Source organism: Anser cygnoides, chromosome 1 (genome assembly GCF_040182565.1).
Source record: "Anser cygnoides isolate HZ-2024a breed goose chromosome 1, Taihu_goose_T2T_genome, whole genome shotgun sequence".
NCBI classification, from domain to species: Eukaryota; Metazoa; Chordata; class Aves; order Anseriformes; family Anatidae; genus Anser; species Anser cygnoides.
In genome coordinates this window covers 201,272,317-201,285,437 of record NC_089873.1, presented here as the reverse complement: position 1 = coordinate 201,285,437, position 13,121 = coordinate 201,272,317, and the positions used below count along the sequence as shown (strand labels likewise).

General features: G+C 37.0%; 1 protein-coding gene and 1 non-coding gene across 3 annotated transcripts in view; both read right to left on the bottom strand.

Moving 5' to 3' along the window:
- Nucleotides 1-13,121, bottom strand: part of SLC36A4 (solute carrier family 36 member 4) — an 85,429-nt gene that overhangs the window by 32,332 nt on the left and 39,976 nt on the right. For both annotated transcript variants that reach the window (XM_066989895.1, XM_048076494.2), the window contains one exon: nucleotides 7,888-8,057. In XM_066989895.1, coding sequence (XP_066845996.1) covers nucleotides 7,888-8,057 — 170 coding nt within the window. The remainder of the gene's footprint in view (nucleotides 1-7,887; nucleotides 8,058-13,121) is intronic.
- TRNAY-GUA (transfer RNA tyrosine (anticodon GUA)) lies at nucleotides 12,142-12,231 on the bottom strand. Its single transcript is given in 2 exon segments — nucleotides 12,142-12,177; nucleotides 12,195-12,231. It is a non-coding gene; the product is annotated as a tRNA-Tyr (tRNA).

Here is a 13,121-nt window from a genome sequence, read left to right as displayed (position 1 = left end):
CTACAAGTCATTGCAGACGTACATACTGCCTCAAAGCCAATAAGCGATTAACAATAATGATAAAGCAATGACTCCAAATTATTCATTACCATTCTTCCATGTTCAAGCGTCTCCCAAACTCTGCAGCTCTATACTCCTACATTAGGGATTATTTAGATTTATTTTTTTTTGATGCACAGCAACAGGAAAGAACATCAAACAGATGAATCCTTGAACATCATTTTGAAAACAGAAGGATTAAAAAGTAAATGGGATATCACTTGTGATACAGCTCTTAAACTGTACATGAATGTGGCTTGTTATCACTATCTCCACACTGTGGGACCCTAGCAAGTGAAAAAGTGCAGATAAATATTCAGTAATACTGCATTCAGATCAACAAAGTAAGCATATCATGATATCCTATCACTTTTGGTATTCCGATTAACACAATACACCTTTTCAACTCTGTGTTGTTGCATATCAAAATGGGGGAAGAAAAACATATGTCACTTTCCTGAAAATAATGGGGAGATTTTTGACAATGTCAAGCACCATTACCTGTTGCCTCTGAACTAAGTGCTAGGAAAGGGGTGCTTTTCCACCTGCCTTTTCCCTGATTTCACCCTGTGGAATTCTTGTATCTTACAGAGATTTCAAGTCCTGCTGGACAGATGTGAAACGGGCAAGGAATACATGGAGAAATAGCCACTCCACTCAATGAACGTGACAGAAAATCACTGGCTCCTGTTAAAGAAGGCACCTCATAAATTAAATTCCCTTCTGAATCATACTATGCATATAAACCAATGGGCCAAAATAACAAAGTAATGAATATGTTAAAAAAGTTGAGTTTTGATCGGCAGTTCCTGCTAAAGAACTTTATATATATATATATATATATATATATTTGTTATTAGGACATATCACCATTTCATTTTATTTGTAAACACACAGATGGGAAATATGAAGTGGAACAAAAGACAAAAGTAGGCTCGATGCTTTTTAAAATTATTGCTAGATAAGGAAGACAGGATTGAACTGCCAGTAACTGAGCACGATATTCAGCGTTGTTTCTTCGTCTTCCTGAGAAAGATTCATCACAACGAATGCTGGATACATTTCTCACCTTTCAACAGACCAAAGAAAGAAAGAATCACTTCTTTGGCCCAATTCAACTCATCCAAAAGGAAATATCTAAAATAGATCAAATGAATTGTGTTCTTCCGTGCTTATAAGGAGTCTAGCTAGGATGACCATTTCAGGTGCAGAGGTCTACAGAACAGATGTGAGGCCCTGGCCCAGGCTGCCCAGAGAAGCTGTGGATGCCCCTATCCCTGGAGGTGTTCAAGGCCAGGTTGGATGGGGCTTTGGGCAACCTGAGATAGTAAACGATGTCCTTGCCCGTGGCAGCGGGGCTGGAACAAGATGATCTTTAAGGGTCCCTTGCAAGCCAGACCATTTTATTATTTTATGTTAAAAAAGATGACTCAACTCATGTCACACCTTGCACCTTATGCCATGTATCACCTAAAACCTTTAGAGCACGGACCATCACTTAGTTTTATGATGTAGATGACATCACGGATTTTCAACCTGCACTTCACACTAAGTGTTACTGTAGCTTAAGTAACTAAAGTATTTTACATTAATATGTATATATAGATCTTAAAATTCTTCCATTTTACTTATGCTTCAGCTACTCTAAATATTTTATTGGCACCATGCCATTAAATGGTGTAACAGATCTGCTGAACATCATGTTATCTTTTGCCTAGCTGTTTTGCACTGAGAACTGCTCTTTTTTAAAACCAAGTAGAGTTAAAATTGGGAAATATTTAGACAAGCACAACTGATAAATTCAACTGAATAATTAATTTATATTCTTAGTAAAATTACACAGCAAGCTCAGGCTAATTTTTTAATGGACAAAGCTCTCTAACAGCTCAGTTTATGCTCAGCTGGATCAGCCATTCAAATTTGTTTCATTTCAAGCTAACAATCAAAACAGCTGACAATTCCACCAATATCTCCACATCCATATTCACATGCAGTATTTCTTCATTGTCATTTTTATAGGTGCACCATGGCTTCTGGAATATAGCCTTAAATTAAGCCATACATACAAATATATATCTTTATTTCTTATATGGATGAAAGATATTCCCTCTCAACTCCAGCTTTATCCATTCTATTTGCTGATGCTCTTCAGCAGCTTTTATCAATTCACAAAAAAAAAATATTTTACTACTGTCTAGAAATAAATAAATCAAGAGCAACTTATTCTTTAAAAACTAAGTACTGCTTAAATTTTCTTCTCTATTTTATTCCTTCACTTCATGGATTTGCTGCCACCATTGACCAAGGGACCAGCATGAAGCTACGACAAGGGAGGTTCAGGCTCAATGTTAGGAAAAGGTTCTTCATCCAGAGGGTTGTCGGGCACTGGGACAGGCTCCCCAGGGCAGTGGTCATGGCACTGAGCCTGAGAGAGTTCAAGAAGCATTTGGACAACGCTCTGAGATATAGGGTCTGATTTTTGGGTGGTGCTGTGTAGAGCCAGGAGTTGGACTCCATGATCTTTGTGGGTCTCTTCCAACTCAGGATATTCTGTAATACTATGACCCAGATGAAAACTGTTTTCTCAATACTTCACTTTCTTGCAATTCTTCCAGCACCTCCAGCAAGCACAGTTTAATCTTTAATACTCTTCCAAGGTAACACAGGATTAAGACTTTGCTAGACATTAGGCAACAAATTTACCTTTACATTCATCAAAAAACGTGTATATTTGCTCTATCCTAAATTTATTAATCACAATTGCAACAGAGAGGTATCAAAAGAAGTTAATAAGTTTGATGCTAGTTAGCGTCAATATTGACTAATGCTTGGCAGTTGAAGCAGATGATCTCAAGGTCTCCTATCTGTGAGCTCAGCTTATTTTCAAGTTACTAATACAAGAGAAAGAAATGGTTAGGCTCAACAAAACTTCTCCAGACTGCCCCCTTCCAGAATTACCATGATTTTAGCACCAGGTAAGAATGGAAGAGTAAAATACTTTCATGATACAACAGCAACTCATTTCAAGCCATTCACTACACAGGACTCATATGGGTAGAAGGTTTTTGTCTTGTTCTTCCAGACAAACTGGTCTCTCAAAAGTTACACAGCTCTATGTAGAGATACTAAAAAGAATTACAGAGCTTTTTAAAATTCAGCCAGGATAGTCCAGATTTTTCAGAAACAAACGAAAAGACTTCACACTCATATGGTCAGTCCCAATGTCCAGTAGCAGCAATCCCATCAAGTAAGAAGCTCAGCCAAACCATGGCAAGATTTGGGCAGGGAGCCCAACTTTTATCCAAGCAGATACAGCAAACACAGACCCAAGCTATCTTCGTGATGCATTTTAAAGATGTAAAATCACCAGGAACACTTTCACATTATAAAAATTCCACCGCAGCAAATATTTCAAAGAGAAAAATAAATGAAAAACATTTACACTTCAAGCAAAAATACAAATGAAACAGCAACAGAACCTCCTGAAACTAGATGGGTGCAGTTGTACAATCTGAACACGATCAGATAGATTTTCTGTCCTCTTATGTCTTACAAGAAGTGTCCCTGAACTATCAGGGGTGAGCTGAACTGACTCACCAAAGGACAACAGCTGGCAAGTCTCCAGGCAGGGGCTGCAATGCAGGCAGCTTCTGGAGATCCTTAGGCACATGATGACCTTCCAGGCATGAGGTGAGGGCAATCCACACAACACTGTGCCCTCATATTTGCTCTCAGTGCTTTCCAGTCCTGTGTGGGCTCTCATCCCACTACCTCTGTATTTGTTCTTAATTCCTATCTTCACCCCACTGCAGTGATGCTTAGCCCAGCTTTCAGTCATATTTCTGCCTACCTATCCACACGACCAGCGCCCACCTGCTTTCAACAGCGACCAAATCTAGTTTCCAACTCCACTCAGGACTTTCACCTGAAGTCCAGCTCATCCCTCCAGAGCCTGCCAGTGCACAAGGTGCTCATCTAAGTGAGGAGATGTACATCTCTTGCAAATGAAATGGAGAGAAGAGTTCAATATCAAATGAAGTGGAAATCTTTAAATTATCTAAATTCAAGAGTATCTGACTTGCATTTTTACCCATGCAATTCTAAAGATACTATTTTCACACTAAACTAAGTTGGAAGAAAGGAGAAAAGCAGTAGGGAACAAAGCCTGCCAAGTCACTTGCACTCACTGTGTCATCTTTCAAAAAGCAAAAGCAAGTATTTTAACCAAAGGAAAAGTATGCCTTTGACACTCTCCCAGCAAAAATACTCCTTAGTATTTGCTTTTATCTTGAATAATAGTGTCTGTCTCAAACATGCTTCTAAGAACAGATCTGAAATTTCAGATAGCTACAGCTAAAATTGTTTTTAAATCAATTTATAACTTCCTTTCTGATATGGTTTAAAAAAAAAAAAAAAGACTTTTATTAAACAGCTTTAATTACCAATTCTGTCTAGAAAGAGAGTCAAGGTGATCTCACTGTTCATCAGGAGCTGCTCAGTTTGCAAGGAGGAAAGACTGACCTGCTCCCAGAGTGACCGATATCCAACCAGCCATGCACTTCCCAGCAGCTGGGTGCATTCCTTCCCTGTCCCAAGCTTGAAGGTTTGGTTCAGATGGGCCACATCAGGGGTGAAGTGTATGTTGCACACTTCAGATAAGGTCTCTTTTGTGAAGCATGAGCAGAGGAAATAGAACAAATGAATCTAAAAACACAAAGCATGTTTGTGACCATCCTCCTGCAGTAGTAGGTGTCACAAAGTGATCAACTAAATAATGAAAAACCATAAGCAAAAGGAAATTTTTTGGATGCACGCTGCCTCTCTAGTAATTTGTCAAGTTCTTCCTTTCTAACAAACCTCACCAGACCAAAGAAAAAAACCTTCAGAGTATGATTTTCCCTAGCAAATTTTATGATATACTGCAATAATAAAACCATGACCTCACTGATTTTTATTTGAGAAATTCAGCCCCCTCTCCCGCCTAAAATTAACAATAATGAAAGGCTGACTGATTTTTCAAATCTTCTCTTAAGAGGCTAGTGTGTTATTAGTAACACAGCTGAAGTTTCTCTGTTTAGATATATATATACATATACATATATATTTTTAAGCAGGCAGAGTCCCTTTCATCAGTGCATAACCTCTGAGTGGTCCAGACATTACAACAGCTTCTGTCACCGACATGAGACTCATGTATCACTGAATTCTCTTCTAAAATTCAATTTCAAAGGGTTTTTTGTTTGTTTGTTTTTTAAATAAACACTTCATGAACCTTTTTAGGAACCATTTTCTGCATTTAGTGAAAGTGAAGCATTATTTAAGTCAGTTTTGGTTTAAAATCAGAACTCAATGAAAGTGAAATTCAGTGAAGGATGGGAAGTAGAAGGGGAGTGTAAGCATGGGAGCTTACACACAATATTGTTGGTGGAAACAGAATTATAGGCAGTAGCCTGCACAGAATCTGTACAAGCCACTTGGTAAAAAATGAAATGCCAGCTAGGATAAACACAACAGACCCTACAACAGGCTGGTAAATATTAAACATGTAAGAGTAAGTTTTCAGTTGTACATTTCTGTGCCTTGCAGTAAACAATTCAATACTTTCAGATATCCCAGTAACAACTGTAGCGGGTCCATTTTACAGAATGGCATTGCAGATAAGATTCATTGACAAAAATTAGGTCCAATTTTGCATATTTTCTAAACGAAATAAAGATACAGCACCCACATTATATTTAATCATTTTAAAGTATTTATTTTGTCTTCAAAAAAGAAAGACTATTAGCTGCTTCCTTGTAATGAAACAATCAAGTACCTGAAAAAATCACAACGGACAACTGTCTGAAAATAAAAATAAGAAGAGAAAAAGAATAGATGCCTACATACTTCTGGGAGAAAGGGACCCACCACCATCCATTGGATTCTTCCTGTCCCAATTTACCCAACTGTAGTTAATTATACCCAAAGACAACCACTCCATTTCCAAGTCTAGCTCATAAGATTACCCCATGCTTATTTGCTCCTATTTCTTCTCACCTTTCACAGAATCCTCTTCCAGATTTTAAAGTTAATTCATTTTCTTTTTTTTACTTCCTTTTCTTTAAGATTGTTCCCCAGTTTTGCCTTCCCAGATTACTCATTAATAACAGAGCTCAATAATAAACTTGAAAAGAAAAAAAAAAACAACAACACGAACAAACAAACAAAAAACCTAGGGCTGAATATCATGGAGTCATTCACAATTTTCCCCAAGTCAAATAGACACATGTACTTTTAAACCTATTCACCACACGCTTTGCTTGCACCTCTGAAAGCATCCTTTACCTACAAACTCTCAAAACCTACATCTGTAAACAACTGTTTAGATCTGCAAGTGTTTTAGCTTTTCAAATACATTGTGCTATCTTTATCAGGGAAAGCTGTAAGGGACACATAAAGAGCAATAGGTAATGAGTGGAAGTTGAGGGCTACAGGACACCAAGATATAGTTAAGACCAGGGAGTTTATTGGGGTGGAAAGACACTAAAAAACATTTTGGAGCTTGAAGCATTTTGATCAAGGTGTCTCTCAAGTATTACAGGAGCTATTCATCTATCCTCAATCTTAAAATCTTAAAAGTTCCACTACACACCATGAACAGTAAGTATGACATAGGCTATATCATGCTTCAGGAAATCCGCAGCTCCTTATTCAAGAAAGTTTTCACATTTTTTTAATGTATTTCACATAGCAGATGTGTTTTCAGAGCAACACGTTATTAGAACGATGGCATTTCCCTTTGCTTATTGCAGTAATTAAATTGCACCAACATTAAACAGCTTCTCTCAACAGGCTTGACTTTAAGAAGGTCTCACTGGACGTTCAGGTTCCTTAGACAACAGAATTATTAGATGCTGCCCAGTACATTAACCACTGCTTAGTGTTCACCAAGAGAACAGAATGAAAGCCTGAATTTGCCTTTTCTATCAACATTTTCTCCTCTAAAAAACAAGGTTTAGCATTTTTTGATTAACTGGAGCTTTTGGTTCTTTTTGAAGTAAGCATCTGGTTTTAGTAAAAATGGTGGAGTCATGAACTTTTACTGGAAACAATTTTTTATAACACTTCTGAGAAAAGCTTCAAACGTTATTCAGCACTTTTGATGGAAGCTGTAAGAAAGAACTAACTTCCTCCTCAGTTCAGGAAGGTTGACATGAATGAGACCAGGCTCACCATTCAGTGAGCACTGCTGATGACTACTGCTGTCTCCAGTACTTAGACTAGATGTGACAGAAGCACAGATGCAATAGGAAGGATGGGAAGAGTAGGGGGCAAAAAATATTACAGACACCGAGGGCAGAGATGCAAAACTACTTTAGAGCACTATCTATGAAAGTTAAGTGGCCCTCCATGAACTCTGATCAAACATCTATATTTGCCAGGGATATTTAATGGACACAGGGTGGCACACCGTAGGCTTAATTCTGAGGCTGACAAAGCAGAGGAAGGATTTCTCTGTGAGCAGCACGTACTGCAGATCACATAGAGAAATGTTGACATCAAATAGCCGTGTGTATTTCTTTGAAAAGTTATTCTAAAAAAAATACTTTCACATTGGCAGCTTATTATTGGCAGAGTGTTGTTGTTGGAAGATACTTGGTTGTCAAATTGTTGGTCACACCTACTAAGAAAGGTGCACTTAAAATATAATACAGCATTAGATTCACATGTTCATGAAAATCAAAACATACTGAATCGTTGAAAAAAAAAAAATCAGATTTGCTAGCCTCCAGCAAATATGTAACAAAATAAGCAGGCCTCAGCAACACACAAGCACAAGGTTTTTATGGGTATTCTGTACATACTTACAGGTCGAGCAGACTAATAGTGTTCTCACCACAAGTTCACAGGGTAACTTCCACTTCTGCTCCACTTTGGAGGTAACAGCTGGAATGAGGATCTCTGCAGGAACGTAGTACTGGATCGAATAGGTCACAAAAATCCCAAAGGAGTACAGAATTTTTACAGACTGATACAACCTGTTCAAAACATTTACGCACATTCAGGTAAGTTGCAAATTCTTCATTAAAAATATCTCTTTTTTTCCTTTTAAGTAATTTTCTAACGTATGAATTTGAGAATTCATTAATAGTTAAGTAAGTAAACCCTCATACTTTTAATTACATCCAGATTCCTTATCTCATATCTAAGTTCACCATATTTAACAAGCTTTGAGGCCTAACAAAATATATGCATTTTCTCTTCAATGTATTTTTTTCTCTTCATTGTAAGTTTTACCAAAAAAATCTCCACAGTTGTTAAGTTGTCAACTAAATGCACTGGTAAAGTGGCTATAATTTACCTCCCCAGGGCTATTCTTGGTTAATGACAGTGGTTTTTTTCTAAAAGTGTATATCAAAAAAATACACGACAAGTACAATAACTGGAAGTTGTAGACAGAGTGTTCCTAAAAAGAATTTTCATGCTGGGGAGAGGACATCTCAGGAAATGTTATTTATTAAGATTTGAAAAAATACCTCCTAAGGCTGGAAAATATCCGTAAATGAAATTTTCTTGCTGTCTACAACCTCCTCTTCAGACTCACTAGATACAGAACACTATTAAATTATCGTGCCATGTCAGAAAAGAGAAATAACAGTGAGGAAGTTTGGCTTAGTATTGTGTCATATATTATGAGCTGGTGGAAGTGTAAGTAATGGCCCTGATATTGAGAGTCAATAATGTAGGAAAAAAACTCTGTTTTGTATCAGAGTATCATCTGTCACAGGATTTCATAGGGTTTATAGCAACACAAAGGGGTACCAAGTTCTACTGTTCCAAGCTGTGCCAAACATATGCCAGTAGTGGATTGACAGCATATGTTACTACGGAAAAGAAAATTAGTTTGATCAAAGTAAATGTTTTAATTTATTTTTTTTAAATAAAAACCTTCTGAGGTAGCTTATGACCTTGACATTTCTATTCTTGTATTCTAACCTGTCTGTAAACCTAATAACTAATCAGGAGCCTTGCAAGCATTAATAAAATAAACTTGACTGGGAATGGCAAACAACAGCTTATACATATACAGTGAGCCCTAAGCAAGGTAATTACATCTCCTTGATGCAATTAGAGCTTGTTCTAAGCTATAATATGAGGTTCAGCATCAGAAGTGGAAAACTGCAATGTTCTTCCTCCCAAATCTGCATTGCAGTTCTTACAAATCAATGCTTTTATTAAGGAAAGCCCTGATAAAGAATATTTATCACACAGCTCTGGGTAGTAACCATACACAGCTGTCAGCAAGCATATGAACAGATGGGCTTCAAATTCAGAATGACCTTCAAAAACTGGAAAAAATATTTGGAAAAAAAATAGGTTATGATTCCATAAGGAGACGTATAAGTCTTTACACTTAAATTGAAATGAAACCTTCAGAAATAGTGGGTGGGTAACAAACAGCACTGCTGTTATATTTACCTTATTCACAATATCTCATGTTTGTAAGGAAGAATACCCAAAACACACGTGAAGTGTTCAGCACTAAGTAAGCCCTGGTTTGATAAAACTGCACTTAAAAAATATGTAGGTTATTTGAGAACAATAATGTGACTAATTAGAGGTTTAGAGAACATGACCTATTGGGAAAGTTTGTAGATGAGGACTGTGTAGTCTAGAAAAGATAACGCTGATGGAAGTTATAACAAAGATCTTCGGATACTTAAAAGATTGCTGTACAAGGTTGGCACGCTGTCCTCCATGTCCAAACAAAAGAAATAATAGCAGGATTAAACAGCTGCAAGTGAGGCTTAGTTCAGTATTGGAAATGGCCTTCAAAGAGAAGAGAACAGTGAAATGCTGTCACAGATGACTACCTGCGAGGTTACAGTCTCCATCATTCAGCATTTTGACGGATGTGCTAAACACAGTAATGGTTTTGGTACACTGGCATGGTTTTGAGCAAGGAATGCAGCTGAGCTTTAATAGCCCTGATGGCCCAAATTTCTGTGCTTCTCCCCTCACATCTACAGGAGAGTTCGGGTTTTCTTCTGATTTTTGACAATACCAAAAGACTGCTTACAAGAAAAAAAGAATTCATTAGCTGAACAAATACAGAAGTAATTAAAAGTGTATATATGAGGAAAGAAGAAAAATACACTGTATTTTGGCTAACAGGTCCTGAACTATTTGTATCAAAAATTTGACCATCACTGCACAGAGCTCCATAAAGTCCTAAAGGCATATTTAATGGGATTGAAAAAACTACTGCACCATTAAGTCCCCATGTAAAGCAATATAGATAATTTAGGAGCCACTGCTTTTGTAATTCACTTCTTTTTGGTTGCTCAGCAGCGCAGTAATTCAGAGGACCAAACAGAGTGGCCCATTTCTATCAGCCCTGCCTCACTGTCCAGATTCCATAAGCTTGGATGCATATTAGCCAGTTAACAATAAAAAGAAACTTATCAGCTAACCCCAATTAGCCTTTAATCCTCAGGTTTCACATCACCCCAAAACTTTACAACAATAATAATAATAATAGAAATTCAAAAACAGGATTCAAAGCTTTAAAGCACCGTAGTTCAAAGCAAGTGTCTCCAAGACACAAATTTTTTAGCTCTACAAGGATTCAAATTGTTCAAATTAGGAAATATTTGTTCATATTATTAAATTAACTTCACTGATAATTTGCTACTATATTCCAATCAGGAAAAGATAGCTCCCTTAAAAATGTTAAATCATTTATATGTGCTAGAAGAAGTTAAAAAAAGGTCTGCCTCTCCTAAGTCTACATTTTAGATTTTGTTGAACCTCTTAATGTGAAAATTGGAAACTAGTTCTTCTGCATAATTCTAAGGATATGCAACACCATTACAAATGTATTCCAAACCAGATAAATAACTGGATGCAAGAAAGAAAAAATATTTGATGTAGTAAAATAGAATGTTTTTATAAAGTTGTTGTTGTTAAGGAAAAAAAAAAAAGAGCTGAAAACTACTCTCTCATAAAGCCAATTTTCAACATATTCTAATTAAGACATTATGCTGACCAACAGTTTGTTCTCCAAAACACTTTCTAAATTAGAACTGGAGCAAGTCTCTTATCCCAAGGCTCTGACTTTATTATTTTTGCAGTAGGAGCAGTCCTCTGTTTAAGTTAAACTTAAGGACTTAACTGGTCTAGGGTCTGTATATGCCTTCTGATCAATTCTTTTATGAAAAAAAAAAAACAAAACAGCAGCAGAATTTTATTTTTATTTATCAGGAAAGACTTATTTGTAGAACAGGGATTGCCCAGCTGGAATGTTAAACACATAAGCCAAATTTCATTGCTTAGCTACATCCCAGGCTCTTTTGTACAATTACTTTCTTGTGAAAACTTGTCTGCTCCTTGCATCTCTTTAGTCCAATCCCGCCATTTACTGGCTTTTTATGTGAGGACCAAATAACAAAATACTGACCTATGGATGACTGGAAATTTGTTTTGATAGCACAGCTAATTGCACGTATTTGCTCAGCAATACTGTTTCAAGTAGACCCTCAGTACCGCAAAGCTATAGATGGCATCGTGCATCATAATCCACGGGTGTACCACTGAGCTGCTTCTCCTAATTCTGGGTGGTGCTCTGGGGTACCATCCAGGGCGAGAGGAAAACAGACTATTTGTTATCTCTACATATGTGCTCTGAGCAACTGCTCTGAGGTTATTAACTTATAATGCCAATTCCCCACCTTACAGAGCACCAGTTTCCATCTCTTTTATTATTTCTTTCTTTGCATTAGGTCTACAAAGGCATCAGGATAAATGTCATCTTATCATCACATCTGCACCGTAGCCAACAGCTCTTTGAAAATTCATATTTGAACTTAGACAGCAGCTAATAAACCTCATCCTGTTTGCATGAGCTCAACAAAATGCAACAGAGAAAGACAGTGAGCGACTTTATTCTACCTTCCTCTTCTTCTCTTTTAGCAGCATATATCATCATTGAATCGTACCATTGAATCATGAGGGTCGGAAAAGACTTCCATGATCATCTGGTCCAACCATCCCCCTACCGCCAACGTCACCCACTAAACCATGTCCCTAAGCACCACGTCCAACCTTTAAAAGGATGGTGTCTCCTTCGAGCCGGAATCGAACCAGCGACCTAAGGATTCCCACGGGTGGTGCCTCTACAGTCCTCCGCTCTACCAGCTGAGCTATCGAAGGGACCTGCCTGCTGCCTCGGGCTTTGACACAGAAATCCAGAGCTACCATTTAAAACAAACTTTCCACTAATTTTATCAATTATGAACAATACCGTGTAATATCATAAATGGAAGTATTTTCCCTTTCAGATGCATCACATAGACATAAAGGGATGCAGTAAGTGTTTGAAGACTTCTGTTTTTTTTTTAATGTATATGTCTGCTGAATTAAAGTTCACAATTGAATATATATCATAAGCAATATGCCTCAAAAAACAGAACAACTCAAACAAAATAAAGCAAAAACCCAACCAACTAAAAAAAAAAACAAACGATTAATGGGAATCCTAGCAAACAGAAAAAAAAAACATTAATCTTTCAAGACATTTTATTATCATTTCATGTATTTTTCACTGAAATCAGTCAGGCAATTGAACAAAACTTTTGAAAAATATTAAAACAGCACAGTGACTTTAATACCTACCATATGCATGCATCCGTAGATGGATACAGAACAAAAAATGCTAACCAGATGGAAGTCTTTAGCACTTCAGCATGTGACATGTGGAGCTCCCATAGCATTTAAAAAAAAAAAAGCTAAATAAAAATTATAACCCCAAGACACTGGCAAGTATAAGCTTCAATTTCCTGATAGGAAGCCATTTTAATACATTATACACAAACTTGTGTCTAAACTATGAACCTATTCAGCTTTGATGTCTTCTATTCCAGTTGTTTACCTTCTAAACTCAGTCATTACTCTAAAAAAAGGTCACTATATCAGGATATCCACTTTAAAACTAGCTGGTTTCAGAAATATAATATACTGTATATGCAAACTGTAGGTATCATCCTTCTATACCCTGGGGAACTAGCTCCTGCTGGAGATGGAATGCTCTACTACAACAATCA